We start from the raw sequence: 24,864 nt of genomic DNA, 5'->3' as shown, positions 1-24,864 counted from the left end.
ACAGCTAGACTTTTTGAAATTGTACTCTACCTTTTAACTGCCTCCCCCCTCAAAAGAAAGAAAGAAAGAAAAAGAAAAAACCCTAAATAATCAAAACAGATAACATGCATGTGGAGTGGAGTGGGTGGGGGTGGCCCAGAGTAGGATACCGAAATACAAATGAACCAATTACAAATGAATAATATAATCATACTGAAGTGTGTGTGTGTGTATTTTTCATTTTAGTCTTTCAGTTTTTGTGCAGTGTACTTATTCAGAGAAAGAAAAATTACTTTTTAAAAAGTAATAAATTGCCAGGTGTGATGGCACATGCCTATAATCTCAGCCACTTGGGAAGCTGAGGTAGGAGGATAACAAGTTCAAGGTCAGCTCCAGCAACTCTGCAACTTAGTGACACCCTGTCTCAAAATAAAAAAAAAAAAAGAAAACACTGCTTGTCAAGTTTTTGGTGAAGTATCAGAGAATATCCACAATAAACAGATGGGCTACTAAAATAAGCGCACACACACACACACACACACTTATGTGATTTTCTTTATGTAAAGCAATATTTGCTACAGATTGAATATAGAAGCAGATATGACAACCATAATAGTTCCTCAGTAATGGCAGGGAAATTCTGCTTCCCTACCACACTGCCTGGGAAGGCCACCAGGATTCTGTTTCCTAAAATAGGAAACTAGAATTCCATTTAGTTAATAATTTTTATGAATTTATATGTACATTAAACATATACTTTCTGAAACTTATAAAAACCTAAGGTTAGTCATAATAAATTGCATGCATCTTTAAATTTTGAAAGTTTTTTTTTTTTAAGTATTAAGATAAAAGAACATTTATTGGGCATTTCTGTCAGACACTATCATTTGTCTAGAAGTTTGTGAAGTTCACTTGAGGTCAGATAGATGGGCAGGCAGGATGGAATGCCTGAAGGATGTATTCCTCAGACCATGGTTCTTGATATGTTTTTTTCCTAATTTTGGGCCATGGTTCTCAAATGTTTTTCACCTTATGGTGCTTTAAGGATCCCCTGAGACTGGCCCAGATTATCTTTATCATTTTTTGATCTTAGGGATTGAACCCAGCAGTATTTTGAAACAGGTTCTTGCTAAATTGCCAAGCCTGGCCTCAAACTTGTAATTCTTCTGCCTCAGGCTCCTGAGTAGCTGGGATTACAAGTATGTGCTACTGCACCTGGTTTATGGACCTTTAGGTGAACATATATAGAGATATATGAACATAAATAGAGATAATGAGACCCTATTTTCTCCAAAAGGCTAAAATTAAAGTGAATCTGTGGTGCTGGTTTAGAGACAGATATAATAATGAATTCAGTGATGTTTAACATTAACACATGCAGAAATACAGATGTTTTTATGTGTGAATTAATATATAATTATATTTCATGACTCCATTGACCAAGAGGCCCTAGAATTAGTGGTATCCTAGTAAATATGAGTATATTTAGTATCCACATCTTTGTTTCTAAGAACTCTCATATAAGAAATGAGGATTGATAGAAACACTGAAAACCCATGATGTGATTAGAATGTCTTGTGCCAAAGAGTAAAGAAGCATTCAAAAAAGGATAGAGTATATCAGAAGAACTGGGAGCTTTATGAAGGAGTTCCTTATGCCCACGGTAGAATGATTTTAGCAACAAAATAAACAGTAATTGTCAGGTTTTTTCAAACATTTGATTTTAAGCCATAGAATAAAATAAATATCCATGAATCCATACTGATAAAAGCAATTGAATAAATAAATAATTAGAGGGCTAGAAAGGGCAGCTCCCCTTTAAAGTAAGATTCTAATAGATGCAGGAAGAATGAAAGCAATAAAGTCATTGATCAGCAAAAACTGTAGTAATAATTATTACAGAGAAGATTTATTGAAAGAAGCTAAAGTTGGTAGGCAAAAAATTGAAAAACAGGGTTTTTGCATAATTTCAAGTTTGTATTAAGTACAAATAGAAAACAAAGTGAATAAAATCCATCAGACACCTCGAAAACTGTTAAAATTCCTATCATTCATATTAAATCAGTTGACTTCAGTCACCCCTTGATACTATTTAATGAGGATACAACATGATTTCTGTGGTTTTATTACTAAATAGGCATATTGTCATTTCAGTTATGACAAAACATCAGGCAAATCCAAATTGAAGGGTCTTCTAAAAATTTTTTTCTTTTAGAAAGTGTCAGGTTCGTGAAAGAAAGACTGAAGTGTTAAGAGACTGGAGGAGGAGGCTAGTAATAATTAAAAGCAGCTTGGGATTCTGATAAGTTCCTGGAACAGAACAACATTAGAGGGGAAAATTGAATTAGGTTTATAGTTATTAGTGGGTAATTATCATATTTTACCAATGTTTGTTCCTGATTTTTATAATTGTATCTTCGTAAGGTAAATGTATTATTTAATGGAAATTAGATGAGGTATACATAGGAGTGTTGTACTATTTTTGCAAGTTTTCTGTTAAAGTACTATAGGTTTTGGATATAGTGTAGGGAACAAATGACATAAGTTATTTCACTTTTGAAATGAACTCTTTATTTTTTTATTTATTTTTTTGTTGGTGCAGGGATTAAACCCAGGGTAAGGGAAGCATTCTACCAACTGATAATAGTCCCAATTTCCCCTCATAAGAATTTTGATTTTAAAAAATATGATAACTTGTCTTAAAATAAAAGAAAATCATCTGGCTAAAACTGCTACTGAGTAAGATAGCTTTAATTGTTAAACCAAATAACCTGGACTCTGCCTTTATATTTTTACCTTAGTTGGAATAGAAAAACCTTGCTTAGAAAAGTATGTTTTCAGAGAAACTAAAGAATTTCTTTGGAGTTAGAAAGGTTTTTAGTTTCTTTTTCAATGCTATAATAAATTACGTAAATTTTCATGAGCCACTTAATTCTTCAGAGGCTGGGTTCTACCTGTGACTTGTCTACTTACTAGTTTTTTTTTAAAAGGGGTTACTATAGATTTAACCAGGGGCAAATTATCACTGAGCTACATCCTCAACCTTTTTATTTTTTATTTTGAGACAGGGTCTGACTGCATTGCTTAAGGACCTCAGCAAGGTCTTAAATTTGTGATCCTCCTGTCTCAGCCTCCTGAGTCACTGGTATTACAGTCACATGTCACTGTACCTGGCTGTTTAGTAGTTTTCATCATTTACTTTTTGCTTCATTTCTTTTCTTCTCAACACTTTCCTGCCTATCCATTTATTTCCTAAATCTTTCAGTATATTACATTATTTTTTTTCACAGTTTTGGGGATTAAAGCCAGGGGCACTCTACCACTGAACACTTTTTTTCCCCCAACGCTTTTTTTTTTTTTTTTTTTTTCATTTCAAGACAGGGTTAAATAGCAGAGATTGGACTCAAATTTTTAATCTTCTTACCTCAACTTTCTGAATCTCTGGGATTACAGGTATACACCATTATGCCCAGCCAGCACATTATTTTAAAGTCCTTATGATGTGTTGGGTCAGCTTTTCTTTCCTATAACCCAAATACCTGACAGAACAAATTAGAGGAGGAAAGAATCTTTTATTTTGGTTTACTGTTTCAGAGGATTCAGTCCATGATCAGTTACCTGCATGATTAGTAAGGCAGAACATCATGATGTCAGTACTTGACAGAGGGAAGCAAAGAGGAAGAAAGACAGGAAGGAGCTGGGGACATGTACACTTTGCAGGACATGCCCCTATAACCCACTTACTCCAGGTAGGTTCTACCTCCCATTAGTTCATTCGGCTATCAATTCATTCATCAAATGAGTTAATTCACTGGTAAGGTCAGAGCACCCATGATCTCATCATTGACCGAAAGCTCTATTTTTGAATTGCTGCATTGGGGACCTTGCTTTTCAATATATTACCTTTTTAGACATTACAGATTCAAATCATAATAGAGAGATAATGGGTCCATAGAACGTACTGTAAGCTTAGGCGGGCTGGGTAGAGTGCTCAGTGGTAGAGTGCTCACTTAGCATTCAAGAGGCACTGGGTTCAATTCTCAGCACCACATAAATGTAAAATAAAGATATTGTGTCCACCTAAAACTAAAAAAATAAATATTTAAAATAAGTAAATTTTAAAAAATAACAGAAGGCATCTGAGCACAGTGGCACATTCCTATAATCCCAGCAAATTGGGAGACTGAGGCAGGAGGATTGTGAGTTCAAGACCAGACTCAGCAACTTAGACCCTGTTAGACCCCAACCAGCCAAAAAGGACTAGGAGTGTGTAGCTTAGTGATAAACACCCTTGGCTCTAGTCCCCAGTATCAAACAGACAGACAAAACTCTCCCCCAAACAGAAAGCAGCAAGTCAGATTCGTTCAGTAAGCATCATGGCTTAGTGCCTAGATCCTCTGTTTTTAGAATCCTGTAAAAATATTTGAGATCTGAAGATTGTTAGAGGATTTCGATTTAAAACAAATTATAAAATTAAAATTGTATTAATTTTCAATTAAGTATGATGTAAAGGATGATATATTTGTCATACCTTTTTCTTTTTTTGTCCCATTTATGAATATAACATAGGGAATGCTCCTTTACCTGGATAACTTAGAGCATCTTGCAGAATAAGAAAAATAGAAAGCAAACATGGACAACAGGAATATTTATGCCACTTGTAAATTTAGATTGTGGAATCATTGGTGTGGTATATCACAAGGATATTGCTCTTAAATTAGATTGTTCCCATGTCATGTTAACTTTTTCATATCTTGTTCTTTATGCATACAAATTAGGAATACTGGGTTTTGTTTTGTGGGACTAAGAATTGAACGTAGGACCTCGCACATACTAGGGAAGTGCTCTACTGCTGTGCTATAGCACAATCCTTTTATAAATTTTTATTTTGGGACAGGGTTTTTCTAAGTTGCTCAGGCTGATCTTGAATTTGTGATCTTCTGTCTCAACCTCCTAAGTAGCTGGTATTACAGGTGTGCACCACTGGCAGGAACACTGTTTTTTACTGGCCTTTTTTCTGACAATAAATATTCTTTCATTATCAGTAAATGCATACCTACCCTTTTGTAACAGCTATGTTCCTTCGGATTAGTGAACCTTGATTTTTTTTTTCCCTATATACTGATTAATGTGTCTTTATCCTTTGCTTTTATGAATAATGCTTCAGTTTATAATGGTGTACATATTTATCCTTGCACATTTGTGCACATATTTGTTTAGTTTACTGGAAATTGGTTTGCACATTTTTAAATTATATGTTAGAAGTTGACCGCCAACAGGATCATATTATGTCTGCAAAGCTTTAAAACCAAAAATAGTTTTTAAAATGTATCATTTAGTGGTAGAATCTGATGTGAATATGTTGGATGGAGAAGCTTGACTTGAAATTATGTTGTTATCTTGTCAGTCTTTATGTTTTCCAAAGATCATGCATGTTCACCTTACTGCAAAAATACTGATATGGTTGGTTATGAGGTGCCAGCCTGAACCTCATTGGAAATTTAGTATTAGTATATTGATCTTTTTTAAAAACCAGAAAAAGTCTATTTAAAATCACATTTTTCTTAAACATTCTTTTGATAAGGTAATTTTTAGCTGGGGGTGATGATGTATAACTGTAATCCAAGCAACTCAGGAGGCTGAGGCAGGAAGATCACAAATTTGAGGCCTGCAAAATTTGAAAAAAGCACAAGGAGAGCTGGGGATATAGCTAAGTGATAGAGTGCCTCTGGATTCAAATCTCAATACTACAGTAACGATGGTGGTGATGATAAGAAGTTTTTACTTGTTCCTGTGTACATTTTCAGTAGTATGTGAGTTTGAAAGTATTTTGTTAACAATAAAATTTATGAACTGATTAATGCATTTACTAAAGATGTTTTTTTAAAGCGTGTGATAGTTTATTTTGGAGAGTTAGGCAACATTTTAAAAATAGCATAGATTTTGGTTGGAATCCATGTAGGAACATTGTCTCTTTACTTCTTGTGAGCCTAAAACCTTACTCTTGAGTAACTTAACAGATTTTCTTCTGGCAGTGGAAGAAGTCACATATTTCAGTTAGTGGTTTTGTGTTTGTGGGGAATGTTGTGCAGCATTCAAAATGCAGTGTTTTGAAGCTTAATTCTGAATATGAAAGGTGTTTATTCAAGTTAACCTTTGATTTCTGCTGATGGGACATGAGTTTAATATAGCTTTCACTATTTCAATTACTATTTTTTTTGTGTGTGTTTGTGTGTGTGCATATGCGTATGCATTTAGGACATATATAATTTGGAATTTGCATTGATTGAATATTAAATATTATGAGTCTGTTTCTTAAATATTAATGTAGGTTTTCTGACTTGATCATATAATAATTTAATTATCAATTTAATAATAATCCTACACATACATATATTGATTTTTGCTTGAAGTTTTACTTGCTCTAGAACAGGAGTCAGCAGATTTTTTTTTTTCTGGCAAAGGATAGGATAATAAATATTTTAGTCTTTGTAGGTCATATGACCCTGTTTTAACTCCTTAACTATGCTAGCTAAAGCAAATGATTGTCCTATATAACTTAATTTACCAAAAAAAAAAAAAAAAAAAAAAAGTGTGGGCTGCTACTGTTCAGAAGTTCCTCAGTGGGTTAACAAAAGTAGAGCAAAGAGAGGTCAATAAAACTTTTCTTTCTGCACACAATAGAAGTTTTGTCTAGGTAGTGCATCCTTTGAGGTGGCTAATTTCTGTAGATTTTGGATATCTTGAAGACCTCTGCCATGTCATTGATAAATTTTAGACACCCCTCCCCTCTGTCTTTTTCTGGTACTTGGGGGTTGAGTCCAGGGGTGCTTTATGGCTGAAGTATATCTCCAGTTCTTTTTATTTTGAGATAATCTCTCGCTAATGTGTTGAGCCTGGCATGGAACCTCCACTACCATTCCTGGCTTTTTGGATTCTAGATTTCTTTCTTTCTTCCCCCTCCCCCTCCCTCTTCCTTCGCCTCCCTTCCCCCGCTTCCTCCTGTTGTACTCCTTTTTTTGTACTCCTCCTTTTGTAGTTGTAGATGGACAGAATGCCTTTATTTTAGTTGCTTATTTTTATGTGTTGCTAAGGATTGAACCCAGTGCCTCATATATACTAAGGCAAGCACAATGGCACTGAGCTATACAGCCCCAGCTTGATTTCCTGAACATAAGCATATAACCACTGAGGTTATGTGTCATTGCCTTGGGGTTTTCTGCATGTGTATGTTTCTTTACTTTATTTCAGTTATTTCTTTGGCTGAGTTTTTAGACTTGGAACAAAATAGAAGAAGGAAGTTTAAATCTAGGCACTACAATCGATCATTAGTTACAAATTTGACATATTGTAATTTGTATAAATTATTTTTTATATGAAATAAAGTACCTGGTTGTGGCTTACATGTCGTAGTGCTGAAATTTTTGTTTGAAATAATTTCAGACATGAAGAGGAACATCGTCGGCGTGAGGAAGAAATGATCCGACATAGAGAACAGGAGGAATTGAGGCGACAGCAGGAAGGCTTTAAACCAAACTATATGGAAAATGTAAGTAAAATATAGTTAACCAAAAATATTTTATATTATCAGGTGGGTGACATGTATTTGGAATTTTTTTAGATTTTTATTTATACAATAGTATATTTTCTAATCTCTTTGAAGTTGCCATGCTTAACCTCTTACGGATAATAAAATTAGTTACTGGATGTAATATGTTTTATGAAATGGATGGTCCTTTTTTTTTTCTTTCTTTCTATTTTAACTGCCCTTCTAAAAAATATAAGCTGTTAAATTAGAAATCCTGACTATATGCATCATCTCCTGGCTGATTTTTACCTTATACTGATACTAGCAAGTCTTTATTCTGGAACATTTTAGATACATAAAAATGGAGACTAGTATATACCCATTATTCCAGATATAACAGTTACAAACACATGGTTGTATACATATTTTCTTTCCCAAACTATTTTGTTTGAAATATTTAACTTCATATAGTTTCACATGTATTTTTAGTAGTATCTCTAAAATATGTGTATTTTTCTTTTAAATATCTGTATTGTATCTTAAAAATGGCTAGTTTTTGTTAAATAATTAAAGCTGAGGTTTACATAGGTCTTATAAATGATTTTTTTTTTTTACAATTGATGTTTTGAATTGTCTGATTTTCTCATTTTTTTCCTTTTTTTTTTTAAGCCTCATTATGCATAGTATCTCGCATGCTGAGTTTTTCTGATTACATCAGTGCAGTGATTTAGCACATTCCTGTGTTCCTGAATTTTCTGCAAACTGAGATATTCAAAAACTTAATTTGACTCAGGTTTTGGTTTTGGAGGGCAAAATGGTGAAGCAAACAAGACTATGTCAGATATGTTAAAATCTACAAGTTCTTAATGATAATGTATGAAGAGTTACTACATTTTTCATCTTGAAAGAATGCCAGCATAACCCATTATTCTGAAGAATATCTCTTATTGTTTTTTTTTTCTTCTGATGTTGGGAGCTATGATACTTCAAAAAGAAGCTTAGACTTCTTTAGTAAGTTTCTGAGGCTAAACGTATTAACAGTTCAAATTATTGACTCTTTTTTTCCTGATATTTCTGTCCTTATTCTTCTGAAAATTTTTAGCTTTTTTTTTTTTTAACTAGAATACATAGAAAAGTAAATCTTAAGTTGTATAATAACAAAGAATATTTATCTTAGTATCAGGTAAATACCCTTGAATGAAAATTATGTGGCCTTTAAATAATCAGAAAAGGTTTTCATTCTTTTTGTGTTATACTAAAGGTTTAATTTAATCGAATTTTAAATTCTATTACTGAATCAATTGAGTAATTAAAAAAATTCTGAGTTTTTATTGAGTAATTTCTACCATTATTTTGTAATTCTTTTTTCCTCCTTATATAATTAGTAGACATATTTTAAACTGTCATCTTGGGTTTTTTAGTTGATATATTTGCACATAAATCTGTTAAATTTGTCAATTTAAGGATAATTTAAATTATTGAAGAAAATGGGATGTTTAAGTTTTCTAGGCCCATATTTGAAAAATAGCAATTACTGGTATTATCTTTGGATATAATCATATGTAAACCATATGTGATGAATTTCTTAAGGAATCTTTCATTGAGAATTAGAAAATTCTCCTGTTTTTTTTTATTTACCTGAATATTTACTAATGAATTTTCTTATAGTAAACTGGTACTAATGTCTGGCATGACTTTCATATTTTTGGAGTGAATGTATAGCTATTTGTATGTCATATGCATAAATAATCAAGTTAGGGGACCAGAAGGAAATAATTAAATATATTGCTAATTTTACTTTTTTTAGAAAGCTATTGGAAATATTACTACATTTTAAAATTGAATTACTATAGGTTCTTAGTTTTAATATTTTAAGCTGGGTGTAGTGGCTCATGCCTGTAATGCCAGCAATTTAGCAAGATCCTGTCTCAAAATAAAAATAAGAAAAACTGGGGATGTAGCTCCTGTGGGTTCAATCCCCACTTCCAGGGGCTGGGGCCAAGTTTGTTGTATTTGAAATTCATTTTAATGTTGTACAAAGTATAAAATATTACATCCAAAGAAGTTCGAAAATAGATTTTAGATATTAAACATACTCTGATGGGCTTATTGGCATTTCTAAATAGATCACGTATTGTTTCATGAGATTATATTCTTAGAAAAGGATTAAAAGATAATACATTCATTTATATGATATATTTCAGGGAGTTGAAGAAGCACATGTTGCATATTTTGAAGCTTCATAATCAAAATTAATTTGACTAGAGCAGAATTCATCGAACTATAGTCTTTTACCATGTCCATTTTAATAGTACTTCATCACAGAGATAAGAATAGTATTAATCTTTTCATAAAAAGAAGAAAACTGGGCTTATAACTGTAGGCTGAGTTACTCAAGTTAACTCCATTGGCTGAGGGAAAAGAATTGCTTGAGCCCAGGTTTTGATGCCAGTGTGGGCAACATAAGAAGATTCCAGCTCAAAAAAGAATGTTACACGACATTTGATCCACAGTATTTTAAAATATTTGTTCTTTGCCTCTTTATAGAAAAAGTATATTGAATCTTATGGTGAAATGTTTGTAATTTCTTACAATTAGTATTTATGTTAGGTTATAAAGTTACCGAACTCTCACTTTTCTGAAGAGCTAATATATATCAAATAGTACATAAAAGCCGGCTGTGGTGGTGCACACCTGTAATCCCAGCAGCTCATGAGGCTGAGACAGGAAGATGAAGAGTTCCGAGCCAGCCTCAGCAATGGTGAGGCGCTAAGCAATTCAGTGAGACCCTGTTTCTAAATAAAATAAAAAATAGGGCTGGGGATGTGGCTCAGTGGCAAAGTGCCCCTGAGTTCAATCCCCAGGTACCAGAATGAATGAATGAATAAATAAATAGTACATAAGTAAGCTGATAATTTGTGTGACGAAGGAATTAAATGTTTAGGGGAAATATCACCTTTTCTTTTTAAAAGCGCTTTTGAGATTAAAAATCGTATGAACAGACACAAGACTTTCATAATTTTGTTACTGGTTTTATTTAGTTCCTAGCTTCATAATGCTTCTTGCTAATGTAAAACTAATCAAGCACTGAAAATTAACAAATGCTCTTTACCTCTCTTGACTGCATTTGGAAAACATTTTGTTAATAAGAACATATTAAGGCAGTTTTCTGAGATATTCGTCCTTTACTTTATAAAATGTCATTGGAAAAATTGTTAGACAGTTTTAATTCTTATTATTTTTTTTTTGTTGTTGTTTTGTTTTAAAGCTTTGAAATTAGGCCCTCTTATGTGCTTTCTCTTTTTTCACTGTTCAATTTAAAGGGAGGAGTCAAATGGTAAGTGTTCAGCTTGCCTAGTAATGAAAGTAGAATTTTCTTGGTTAGTTTTAATATGTCACCTTTTATTTTTTTATCATATTCCCATTAGATATATTCTAACATAATTAAGAGCATGGAGCTATGAAGTATTAAAAAATTGATTTACACTTTATATCCTAAATACTAATGTTTTTTAATGTAGCGAAGGGTGAGGATGAAGGAAAACACATCTGGTCATATTTATTTTTCTTTGTCAGCCTTCAACTTGATGATAACTTTTATGACATACATGGAAATGTATTTTTAAGAATATGTTGTCTGTTTTTCTTTAGAGAAAAATCAAACTAATAATTGCTATTGTAATAAATGAAACATGATATTTTCGCTCTTGTAGAATAACATACTTTTGACTACTTTAAGAATGTATTTTTATCCTATATCTCATTTATTTTTAGGTTTATCTTATCATGGAGTGTATTTGACCATTTTTTAGGTAGTTTTTATGATCATTTCTAGCTAGTATTTACTAAGTTGCAGTTTTCTGCTGTCCCAATTTTGTAGCTTTTGGAAACATAACAATTTAGAAATAATGAAAATTTTATGAGGTTGGCTTTTTTTATGATTGTCTTGTAATTGTTTTCATGTTAGGTTGCTTCATTTGCTGTAGATGAAGTAGTTTAAACACTTAAATACTGCAGTCTTTTCTTGTGGAAAGAATTTCTACTAGAGGGAATGGTAGATTTTAATTTAAATATTTTGTTATTGCAGTTTCTTGTAGTAAACATTGCTTTTGGGGGAAATGTTAGTGTCCTAATAAATATCCAGATGTCAGTATTTTTCTAGCTATCATAATTGTATCATGTGGTGATACAAAATTTTGGTAATGTTTAGATTGAATGCTAGTAGTTATTTTTTTTTTTTAAGTTGTATTAAAAAATGCTAGTAGTTAATTTTAAAACCTGAAAAGTTTCTATTTCTGGTTTGGTAAATACTTAAAGTTTGCTTTTCAGTGAAGAAAAGAATGGCGTTTAAGATCTGTTTAAATACCCTGCAATAAATTAAGTCTTGGTACTGTAATGTGTGTGGTCTCAGATGTGCACATAATAAACTTGGAAGTAAAGGTATATTATATGCCAAGGCAGCAGTTTGATTCCAGTTGGGTTCCTTTGACAGAGTATTCCTTGTTGCAACCTAGGGCCTGTGAAATACAGATCAGAAACATTAAGAAAATATATCCAGGGGCCTCTTATGTAGCTTAATGATAGAGTACTTGCTTATTAGTATCTACAAGGCTGTAGGTTACATTCCCAGCACCAAGGAAAGGGAAAAAGAATTATATCCATTTTTGGCTGCTGGTTTTATGTCTCTTCCAAGGACAGTATTTTTCAAACACTTGGGAACTTTTTAAAAATGTGGATCCCATTGTGGAATGGTGGCACAGGCCTATAATTTCTGTGACTTGGTAGGCTGAAGCCAGGAGCATCACAAATTTGAGGTGATACCTTATATCAAATAAAAAGGGCTGAGATGTAGCTCCATGGTAGAGCACCCCTGGGTTCAATTCCAAATCTGGAGAAGGGGGAAAAAATAAGTGGAGCCCTAGATCTTATACCTAATCATATATTTTTTTGTGTGATTAGATTCTGAAGTATCTTGAGTATCAGTTCCTTTTTTTTTTTTTTAATTTAGTAGTTCTTAAACTTGAACTCAAGGTCCACTACATATTTTGATTCAGTAGTTCTGTGTTGGAGACATGGGCTTAGCATTTTAAAAAGTTCTGTACCTTGCTCATTGTCTCTATTAGGGAAAGTTGAAATATCACAGATTGTATGTTAAAATGAGAATGATGGTAGTAGATTTGGGTGGGGGGGGGCTTCTTGAAATGTGAATGGAGAGTGTGCTTGTTGTAACACAGGGGAGGGTGTTATTCATATTGAGTACAGTTTAAATAGTGCAACATTCTGTCTGAATAATGCCATGTTGATTTAGGTGTGGCAACCTTGAATTGGACTTTCAGATTACATATGTAGAGGATATTGTTTCAAATGACAGGTTCAGCAGAGTAGGACAGGGTCAATCTATATGCTATCTATTTTTGAAAATAAAGTTTTATTGGAACATCATATTATTTTTTGTTGATTAATTTCTGCTTTGCTTTACAGCCTGAGTCGAATAGTTGTGACACAGCTTTATGAGGCTGGATTAAGACTATGTGGCCTGCAAAGCCTGAAATATTTACTGTCTGGCCTTTAACAAAAAATGTTTGCTGACTCTGATCTAGAGCCAATATGAGAATCGGGTGGAATCTATCAAAAGGGACTCATGTTAACCAAACTCACAGAGTTTGAGAATTTTAATGCAAAGTAATTAATTTGTATGTTCTTTTCCAGTGTTTTTAGAAGGCTCACTGAGCAGACAACTCATATCCTAAATTCAAGATTCCTGAGGAAGGAATCCAAATTAGTGTTCCTGAGGTTCACTGGTAGTTTTGGTTATGAGTCAGAGCAAAAGTTATGGAAGAACTGGTAAAGTTTCACTGTTCCAGACTGATACTTGGGAGTTTCCAAATCTTTGTAGTTTTAATATAAACCATTATTCTTTAAAATGTACCACCTTTTGATGAGTAGTGTCAAATTTGGCCTGTTATTTAACCAGCCACTTCGTTTTGTTAGCTTCTCCTGCTTCCTGTATAGGCATTGTTTCTCTTATTCATTCCTTGATTTAATTATAGCCTCACTTCTGGTGAGGCATGTACAAAATTCAAAGCAACGATCCCTATTGTTTGTTACTAATGAATAGGTACAAATTCATTTCCTGAAATGGCTTATGAATTTTTGAGAGAAGTGGCAGTTTTGTCATCTCCGCCTGACCATCTCTCTTTTTCTGAAAGCTTTTAGTTCTAATAAGTAATTTGTAGATGTACAAGGATGGGGGGACGGGGAGATACCTAAAGTATTCAAACAAAGGACATATTTAAAAAGGGATTTTTATGGTCTCATAAGCTTAGAGGAATAAAGAATTATATGCTGTAGAGTTGTTAGATTTAGATATAGCCTGCTGGGCGATTGTTGTCTGTTGCTACTATATGAACATGTTGGTGAAAATCTAAATGGATAATAACATAAATAATTTATAGTGGTCTCACATATAGTGTTATAGTTGTGACCAGTTAGTCACTGAAATAATTATTAGTATAAAGTGAGGACTTTTCTAAATACTTCGGATAGCACTGGAAAGACTGATATGTAAGTTTGAAATATTTAAAATTCTAGAAAATGATCTTTAGGATTTTGGTGATTTGGGATATTTTGATTGAAGGTATCAGTGTTAACTAAGTGTTGAATTCTTGGACCACTTCTGTAAAATGATTTATTTAATATTCTTGACAAATCACCGGTGTTTTGGTTTTGTTTTTGATATTGGGGACTGAACCCAAGGCTTTATTTGGACAAGCAGTGCACCACCAACCTACGTTCCTCGAACTTTTTAAATTTTTATTTTGAGTCAGGGTATCACTAAGTTGCTCAGGTTGACTTTGAACTTGTGATCCTCTTGATAGCCTCCCAAGTTGCTGGAATTACAGGTGTGTGCCACCAGACCTGGCTAAAATTATTTTTTAATAGCAGGCATAAAATGGGCTTCTTTGGGTGAACCAGGATGTATGTTTATCCCAATCATATTTTATGATTTCTCTTTCTGTATTTTCTTTTCTCAATCATTCATGTTTAAAACAAATACAGATGGAAATTATTACTGATTCTCTTATCCTCCATACATTCTTTTATCAGAGGTCACTTCATTTTATTGGATTATTTTTATGTCATTTTTAGTTGACGTTAGCTTTTTTTTTCCTTTAGACTCTCTTTGAGAGAGGTTCATAATCCAGAAAATTTTCCATGTCTCTTTTTTTCTTTCTGGAGAACCTCCATATAGACTCAGTTAATATTATTACCTTTGACTTATTATGCCTGCTATGAACTTTCTCTCTCTCTCTCTCTTTTTTTTAATCTTTATTTTTATTTGTTTATTTTTGAACCCAGGGCCTAATGCCTGTGAGGCAAGTGTTCTACCACTGAGCTACACCCCCAGCCCTGAACCTTTTCATTTTAGTGTAATTTTTTAAAAGTAATGATCAAGTTGGAGTCTTAATTATTATTAATTTTTTACTTTGTGGTACATTAATTGTGCTGAGTGTATTTGAGGTCAGGAATTAATGTATTTGTCATTTTTTTTTTTTTTTTAGATGTATGTTGAGAGAATTACTTGCTTCATATCTTGTTTTTCAAATGAAGTGAAGCTCAATCGTGGTTTCCAATTGGGGCACAGGGAGGTTCCAGGGATTGAACTCAGGGGCACTGAGTTCAGTCAGCGGGCACTGAACCACGTCCCCAGCACTTTTTTGTATTTTATTTAGAGACAAGGTCTCACTGAGTTGCTTAGCGCCTCCCTTTTGTGGAGGCTGGCTTTGAGCTCTCTATCCTTCTATCTCAGCCTCCTGTGCCATTGGGGTTATAGGCATGTGCCACTGTGCCTGGCTCAGTATTCTTTATGGGCCACCATACCTTGGTATTTATTGAATGCTAGTCTCAGATGCTAAACATTCGATATTTTGGAAAACAAAGGTGGTGTTGAGGTACAACTATTGATGCATTTGTATAGATTTCATAACAATCACATAGAGAAGAGTAGTTTTTTAACAGCAGTCAAATAACCAACCATTTTTTTGTGCTTGGTTTTCAGCACACCTAACTTTTCAATATGCAGATCCCACTTGAATATCCCTTCAGAGTGTTAGGCTTACAGGAAGACTTGGAGGTTTCCATTTAGAAAGAAAAGTTTGTTCATTGTTTGCTATGTTCAAACATAGTGCTGAGCACCATAGAGAATACAGAAGATGTTAGAAGATTTTAGTTGCAGACTGCTTAACACAGAGAATGTTAAGAAATAAAGCTAAAATGTTCTGAGAGTTTAAAGAAACCTGGGAGTGTTAAGTGTTATTGAAATATTTATGAAAATTTCTTTGGGTGTTTTCTGTTTGTTTTTTTAAACCTAGAGTATTGGTTTATTATTCTGCGATGTGGTAGGTATACCTCATGTAATGGTAAGTTCTAATAATTTTTAGTTCTGAATGGTAAGATCTTACTTTTAGCTAATGTTCTCCCCACCACACCCCTTACCTTTAAAAAAAAAAAAAATTGGAGGAGAGTCAAGATTGGCAACTAGAGGTGTTTAGCTAAATGTGTTTTTTAAATGCCTAATATATGTGATATAACTAATTAAAATTTTTAAAATTATTCAGTTGAATTAATAACAAAAATATTCTAAGAAGGCATAAATTTACTTTCATTTTGTGACAGCCTTTTTAGAGCCACCTTATAGGAGTTTTTTTTACAAGGTAATTATATTTTTAAATATTTTTAGGTCTATCAGTACCTTCTATACTTCTAAACCAATCAGTATCTTCTATACTTAAATATTGAACTCTTCTATACTTAAATATTGGAGCTTAGTAGTATCATCTGAAATGTTAGAATTTTATGCTAAATTAAACTTGACAAATGGGAATATTAATATCCATGTTTAAAACTACCAGTGGTAAGGCATAGGAACTTGAATTTTTAAGCATGCTCCACTGATGGAATGCATTAAAGATATACTGTTAATAATTATAATTACAAACTTTGGAGGACTTTTTAAATACCTGGGGCTAGAAATATTGCTCAGTTGGTAGAGCCCTTACCTAGCATCTGTGAGGCCTAATGTTTCAATACCCAGCAACCCCTCTAATATCTGAAAAAAATACATGGGTAAGTTTGCTCTTTTGATCTTATGATGTCTTCTATATTGTGCTCCATGTTTTAAATCCTGGATTTTCTGGTTGTAAACTTAACCATATTTTAATTTTCTTTTTTTTGTGTGTGATGCTGAGCCCCCTGGACTTTGCACATAGCTAGGAAAGCACTGTGCCACTGAGCTGTATAACCCCAGGCCTTAATCATATTTTTTATAAGATAATTTCTTCATCTGGCATATTATACGTTTTCTAAATTCTGATTTTAAACAATTGATATAGTAGTTATTGTAGTTTCTCCTACAATTACAAATTTCAAATAACTTAGATTTTTTTTGATGCTATTTAAGTATTTAAAAAATTACTGTATGTCAAATTATTTGCTTTGTGTTGGGTACTTAGAAAACATATCTTATGTAAACATGAAAACTTCTGGTAAATTTTAAGATAATTTACTAATGCCTAATATCACAAACAGAAAAGGATAATCTCCTCTATGAAAATGTGTACTTAATTCCTTATACATTGGACTTTATATTCCTTATATTCTTTCGCTGCTGCTTTCTTCTTTTGATGGGATCAATTTGGAAACGCTTCTTGTACAGTTTTTATTTGTTCTTTTGTTTCATCTATATGTACTGTGACCTTGCTAGTTGTGATAGTTTAACTTTGGTAAGAAAGAAAATACACTAGAAAAGAAAGAGATTATGGATTAAAGAAATGCGAACTATCTTTATGTGAGATTTGGTAAGATTCTCTTAATATTAGTATTGGATTATAGCTGAGATTGCTGCTCATTTAAGGAGTTTGGGGTAAAAAAATGAATTATTACCAAATCAATGCTAGGTTTTGAAATCAAGCACTTCTTCAGAGAGAGTTTGTGAAGACAATTGAAAATGTTTTGGGGTATATACATTGAAAATAAAATTCTCAGGTGAATGTTTATTTAAAGATTCAATTTGTAAATTATATATTTCCTTTTGTTTCTTGATGTGTACTTCATTATGCATTATTGCATTTTGTTCAATATCAGTTAGAAAAGTATTCTATGTATTAAAAAGTAGCCACTAATTTTGCCTACATACTCTTGAATTTGACAGTAACATGAGAATAATTCCTTTACTTATTAATTGAATCAGCCTTTAAAAATATGTTATTGAATGAATCTTGTTGAAAGAGGTACCAAAAATATCTAAAGTTAGTAGTTATAGTACATTATCCTACTTCTGTTATTGCCTCTCTTTTTGATTGGATATTTAACAAGGAACAAATATTTTTGTTTCATGACTATCCCTTATAGTCTAAGATTTTTTTTTCTTCCTTTTGTGTGTATGTGTCCTGGGAATTGAACCTAAGACCTTAAGCATACTAAACACATGCTCAACCACTGACCTGTGTTCTTAGCTCCATGTTTCTTTTTTTGTTAAGCAGACTTTTAATATTTTTTAGAGCAGTGTTAGATTCATAACAAAATTGAACAGAAGGTACAGAGTTTTTCCATCTACTTCTGTCCCATTTATATATGGACTCCCTCTTATAAAAATCTGGCACCATCAGGGCATGATGGTGTATGCCTATAATCCCAGCTTCTCAGGAAGCAGATGCAGGAGGATCACAAGTTTAATGTAAACCTCAGCAACTTAGCATGGCTGTGTCTCAAATAAAAAAGGTCTGGGATGTGACTCAGTGGTAGATTGCCCCTGGGTTCAGTCCACAGTACATGCATACCTACAGACACACACACACACACACACACACACACACACACTCTCCAATACATAAAAAAATTCTTAAAAATTTTAAATATCCTATACCACAGCTGTACATTTATTATAATTGTTAAAATTGATGAACATACATTGATACGTCATTATCAACCAAATTCCATAGTTCATTAGAATTCAATCCTCTTGTGCATTCAGAGGGTTTTGACAAATGTACAGTGATTTTTATGTACCATTGTAGTGTCATACAGAGGTATTTATTCATCCTTCCCTACCAACACCTGGTAATCACTGTCCCTTTGTCTTTTTCCATAGTTGTGCCCTTTCTGAAGTGTCAGTTATTAGAGCCATACGGTGTGAAGTTTCTTTCATGTCTTTTCATGGTTTGATAGCTCATTTCTTTTTAGCACTCAGTATTCCACAGTTTATCTATTCATCTACTAAAGCACATCTTGATTACTTCCAAATTTTAGCAGTTACAAATACAGCTGCTTTAAACATGTGCAGATTTTAAATGGACAGAAGTTTTCAGTTCCTTCAAGTGAAAAGCAAGGAGTGTGATTGCTGGATCATATGGTAAGAATATGTTTAGCTTCATTAGAAACTGCCAAACTGTGTTCCAAAATGGCTGTATCATTTTGCATTCCCACCAGCAATTAATGATATTCCAATTGCTACATATCCTTGTCAGTATTTGGTGTTGTGTTTTGGATTTTGGCCATTGGAAAGTTTTGTAGAGCTATCTCATGTTAATTCACAATTCTCTGAAGATATGTGATATAGTTTCATTTTAACAGTCATAAAATTAAGGAACATTTTCTTCAATATTCATGGATGAAGATATTTTGGATTGAATATATTCAAATTGGGGGGATCTAAGTTATATAAATTAAAAGATTATCTTAGTTTTCCTTTTCCTATCTAGCAGTGAGCTATATAATGTTTGGATTTTTTTAAAATTACCTGAATTAAAAGTGTTAAATTTTCCACAATTTCTCTAATGGTTAGGTTCTAAAGTTTATATGCTACTATTTTAATTTTATTCATGGAAAACATGTCTCCTGTTCCTTTTTAGTTTGAGTATTTACTTTTATCTTAAAAAGATAAATTTGTGATGCACAGTCTTCAATATCTTAACACCTTTTTCATGAATGAATAACTTCTTGGCAAAGATTTTAAAAAATATTTTCATAGTATTACATATAATAGATTTTTGTTCCATTCTTTGTTTTGATGTGTTGTGTTTGTTAGTGTTTCTGAATGCTAACAGTTTGTATTTAATATTTCTCAAGAAAATTTGATTAGTTACCTTTATTCATTTATATACATTTCCTCAGGGAAGAAATAAAATAATGCCATTTGCTAACTCTTAATATTCTAAATGCTAAATGTAATAGATTTTCCTAGGACATTTACTTCTATTAATACTTAATGATAAAAAAGTAGAATCTTATTGCTTGCCAGAATTTGCTTTTCTTTTCTCTAGGATTATATATTTTAAAGTGGATTTAAATATTCTGTGTCATCATTTTTAGCATTTTCTTTTTTGAAATGTGGAACTTAAATAGTATATGGGGATCTCTAGACAATCTTTAGAAGTTTCCTGAGAGGTAAGCATGAGAGAGGTCTTTATGAATATTTTGTTCATTAATACTTCATTCACTCAAAGAAGAATAAAGATTGACACATTGGATGAAGCTGACCGTAAAGTAAAGTCTTGATACATTTTAAGGCAATTTCTTAGTTTAATGTATCATAATATTTAGGTATTCATCTGACCCTTTAGTTTTAATTTACCCGATACCATGTAATTTCTTAAAATTAGGTTAACTTAAAATACTACACAGCCAGGTGTGGTGGTACATACCTGTAATGCCAGCCTCAGCAACATAGGGAGGCCTGAAGCAACGTTGCTATCTCTAAATAAAAATATAAAAAAGGGGCTGGAGATGTTTGTTCAGTGGTTAAGGCCCCTGAATTCAATCTTTGGTACAAAACCAACAACCAAAAAACCTACATAATGTCTTATTTAATATCGCTGTCCCATGTATTAAGTATTAAAGGAACAAAATCTTTATTCTACAAAATAAATCATTTCAGGTGCCAGTGGTGTTATGGTTAGCATACATTTGAAAATAGGTTAACTGATACTAGTATACATTTTTTGCTAGTTTACATTTTTGTGAAATAAAACAGTGGTTCTCAAAAATTTTTGACTTAATATTCCATTAAAAATTACTGAGAGGAACCAGGAACCGTGGTACATGCCTGTAATCCCAGCGACTTGGGAGGCTGAGGCAGGAGAATCACAAGTTCAAGGCCAGCCTCAGCAACTTAGAGAGGCCCTAACTTTGGAGACTCTGTCTCAAAAAAGGGAATGAAACTAGGGAGATACTGAGAACTTCAGAGAGCTTTTGTTTAGATTATGTAAGTATTTGCCATTTTAGAAATTAAGACAAATCTTAAAGAAAATGTGTTTCAGAAGGAAGAGTGGCCTTATTTTACTTTTTTTTTTTTTTTTTTGCAAACAATTTTAATGTTTGGCTTAGACATCGTAAGGAAAATGGTATTGTTTTACATTTTGTAAATTTGATTAATGTTCTTCTCTATAGGAAATAGTTGACTTCCCATATTTGCTTTCACATTCCATCTGCTGCAAAAATTTTTTGGTGAAAATCCATCAAGAAAATGTGCTTTACATGGATAAATAATAGAGGCTATCTTAATAACCTTTTTAGATAGTAGCTAGTATTCTTTGATACCTCAGTAAAACTTAAGTGGTAGTGTCTTAAAAGTATGTTTTGCAATAAAATACATTGATGTCACCTGAATTTTGGATCTTTTATTCATGTATAGTTTTGTAATGTCATTAGAAAAATACCAATACATTGACTTAATTAGATTGTCCAAATGGTTATATGTTTTATTATACAGATTTTTGTTTCTTAAATCACCTTTCTTAATAACAGCCTCATTAGAAAATATAAACTAGATTCTCTGGGCAGTAATCAGTTTGTCAGGTGGTGTTATATGAATTAAAAATTTTGTTCCATGATGCTGGGTGTGATGGTGCATGCGTGTTATCCCAGCAACTCAGGAGATTGAGGCAGGAGGATCTTAAATTTGAGGCCAGCCTCAGCAATTTAGTGAGACCCTCTCTTACAAAATAAAAAGGGTTGGGGATGTGGCTCAGTAGTTGAGCACACTTGGGTTCAATCCCCATACCAAAAAAAAAGTTAAAAAAAAAATTGTTTCATGAACACAGTGGCTCAGTTATGTATGCAACCCAATCACACAAATGCATTTTTTGAAATACCCATCCTACTTCATAAAGCAGTGCTCTATGCCTACATTTTTAACATTATTGTTGTTACATAGAATATTTTAAAGCATGCGCTCAAGGATAAAGGTTTAATGCAGTTATTTTTAGTATTTCATTAAGGTATTCATAATTGAAACTTTTAAATTATATCACGTGACAAATACAGTGATTACTAATTTTTAAAAAATGAATGTAAGTCCGTTGATTTTGCTAAGATGCTGTTGTTTTTTCCTTCTCCTTCTCCTCCTCCTTTTTTTTTTTTTTTTGCCAGCCAGTGCTTCAGCACTTTTAAATGTAGTAAAAGTTGATAAGAGTTTAAAAAAAAAAAAATCTTTACATCATAGTATTGTACAATATAGTTTTTTAACTCTTAGGGTTAGTAAAAGATGGAATAGTTTTCACCTCTACACTTCCTGAAAGGATCGATCCATGAACTGTACTTCGAAAACTCCCGTTTCCATGGGATGTGATTAGATATGTGGTTCTGGAAATCACCTGTACATTTCTTCCCTTTTTGTCATTTCTTTATTTAAATGCATGTGAATGACAAGCTTTTGAGAATACATCTGTGAAATAATTCTTTTTATGGAAGCGCACCCAGTTATAGAAATACTATAAATTGAACAAAAAAACTTACCTTTTTTTAGGCCTCGGTTGCTAGAATTCTTGAATTAAGGTACTTTGTGAAGGTGGAACTTTTATGAACTTCATAGAATTTTACAGGGTAGCTTAACCACTTCATATCTGTGTAACCTCAAGTAAGTTATTTTAATAGCTCTGTGCCTCCACTTTTATGATCTCTAAAATGGGATAATGGTAGACATATTTCATGGGGTTGTATCAATAATTTTAATACTGAGTTATTATAATAGCTTTGTGTTTTTGCACTGCATACTTTTAAAGTGTTATAAATAACTTATTTAATCTAAAACCACGTCTCAATTTATGGCAAAGTAATAAAGCATTATTAAAATTTGTTTAAAATTCAGTGATTTCCTTAAGTGATTCTTAATTCCATATGCAACACATATAAAGTGATGAGAATTACCATCTTAAGTTCAGCTTATAAAAGCATCTTAATAATATAATCTCTTCCTCTTTTGCATTTTGCTACTAGTATGTAATAGTGGATTTTAGAAAATAACAGCAACCTGTAAGGTTGAAAAGGAAACTGATAAGTTTTACTCTTAAAATTGTGAGAAAATGTCTGGTATCAAATTAATGTCATGAAAACTTAAAGAGTAAAGCTGTATAAAATAGTATTCAGTAGTTTCCCCTAATATACTGTCAACATTACTAAATGAAAGTATATGTACATTTAGTGAAAAATTCTGTAGTGTGCAACATGAATTAGTATTTTCATATACTCATATGCTGTCTTAGATAAAGAATGATAGTTTAGAACTTCATTCAGCTTATAACAGCATCAGAAGGGGAATGTTAGTGCCACTATTTGTATAGTTGACTGAAAACTAAATCTCTTCCATGTTAATATTTCCCATAAATCTCTTGATAAAAACGAATTTTGAATAATACCAAAAGAAAGTACTTAACTTTGTGAATAATAAAGCTAAGCATTGCTGTTCCACAAAGTGGTATATTAGAACTGAAAAATACAATTTTTAAAAGATTGTCTGTTCCTTCACCCCACCAAATACATAAATCCTGGTTCCCTCAAAAAAGTCATCATAGAAATTTAGCATGTATTTTAATATCTATGGTGTTAGAATGTAACCAGCTTCTCAATAATAAGTATCAATTATAAATAATATCTAGAATATGCTGGGTGTAGTGTATCTTTTTTGCACATCAGTAATAGTATCCATTAATGGGCAAGAGTTTAATATTCATTTTTAGGAAAGTTAAAAAAATTCTTATAAGAACCTTGGCATTTTAATTTTCTAAGTAATGTGACAAAATATTTCTTACGATGGTGTGCTTGTTGTATCATAGCTTCTTTAATTGAATCATAGTTTAGTTAAAAATTACCTTTGACATCTCCATTGAGGTTAGATGGGCAGTGTTTTTAAAAAAATTTTAAAGGAGCCATTTGCTATTTAATGACATTTCCATCCTGTTTTTATTTTCTTTATTTCTAGTTTCATATATCTTTTTTACCAGTATTTTATATCATTAAACAGGAGTTAAAGTGAATGTTTAGATTTTAATAAAATTGATTTTAAAGGAACAGTAATAACACTTTCTTTAGATTTAAACATTCCTGCTTTTGTCTTGGAATGTTTTTCATGATTATTGCATTGAACACATTTGTCTGAGATTTGAAATGGTCATCAGTGTAGAAATTGCAATTTCAAAATGTTATTTCATCATTTCTCCTAGATATTTCATTGAAGTTAATCTGTTATTGGTAAATAAAGTTTCTACCAAGTAGATTCTATAGTGAAATTTGAAAGGTTGTGAACATTCCTATGACCTATTGTATTAACTGTTAACCTGAAAAGTACATTGTTTCAGAACTTCCCAAATGTGAAACACTTTCATTCAGGTTTTAAGTAAAAGCATTGCCCAGTTACAGAAAGAATTATTGTATGGATCTTTTAGTAACTGCTTTTATAGAAACTGGGTGGAATGATGCTTGATTAGTTGAAAAATAACAAAGTGCAAGAATGAATTATAATATTTAGACAATAAATATCATCTATAACTTTGAAACTTCAGTAACTTGGTTGAAAAACAACTGATCCTAGTTATTATTACTAGATTTTCCTCTGCTTGAAATGTGGATATATGTCTTTGATCTGTTGGGATAAAACATTTAAATAACCTATGGTAGGTTTTATGTAATCTGGTTCATTTGTAATCTAATCTTGTAATATAAACTGGTTCTAAGCACTTGTAGTGTATTAAGCATGGGAGACAGAAGTTTCTTTTCTGTGTTCTTATTAAGTAAATGATGTTGGAAATTTTCAAAAATTTTAATGGAAATTGATGTCCCAATTCATTCTTTTCTTTTTGATTTTAGATGGGAAATGTAAAGTCTTAAGATCGATAGGTTGACTGTGACAACTATGTTTACTTACAGAGAGAACAGGAAATGAGAATGGGTGATATGGGTCCCCGTGGAGCAATAAACATGGGAGGTAGGGATTTGAAGCAAAAGCCTTCTGTAACTTACTTGTAATTCTTTGGGGATTGTATATGTTGTTTGTGATATCTGTATATCAGCAAGAAACTAAAATA

The 24,864-nt window shown here is 32.3% G+C and overlaps 1 protein-coding gene across 5 annotated transcripts in view; it reads left to right on the top strand.

Moving 5' to 3' along the window:
- The window catches only part of Pspc1 (paraspeckle component 1), a 93,031-nt gene that overhangs the window by 33,505 nt on the left and 34,662 nt on the right, over positions 1-24,864 (top strand). For 4 of the 5 annotated variants that reach the window (XR_013092884.2, XM_076872517.2, XM_076872516.2 and 1 more), the window contains exon 6: positions 7,423-7,528. Coding sequence is in view for 4 of the 5 variants with exons in the window: in XM_076872517.2 (XP_076728632.1) it covers positions 7,423-7,528 (106 nt within the window). In the remaining variant the exon portion in view is untranslated. Of the gene's footprint in view, positions 1-7,422; positions 7,529-24,706; positions 24,765-24,864 lie in introns of all 5 variants that reach the window. The other variant, XM_076872515.2, reaches the window with a different exon arrangement.

This window comes from Callospermophilus lateralis, chromosome 12, assembly GCF_048772815.1.
Source record: "Callospermophilus lateralis isolate mCalLat2 chromosome 12, mCalLat2.hap1, whole genome shotgun sequence".
Classification (NCBI taxonomy): Eukaryota; Metazoa; Chordata; class Mammalia; order Rodentia; family Sciuridae; genus Callospermophilus; species Callospermophilus lateralis.
This window is presented reverse-complemented; position numbering and strand designations above follow the sequence as displayed.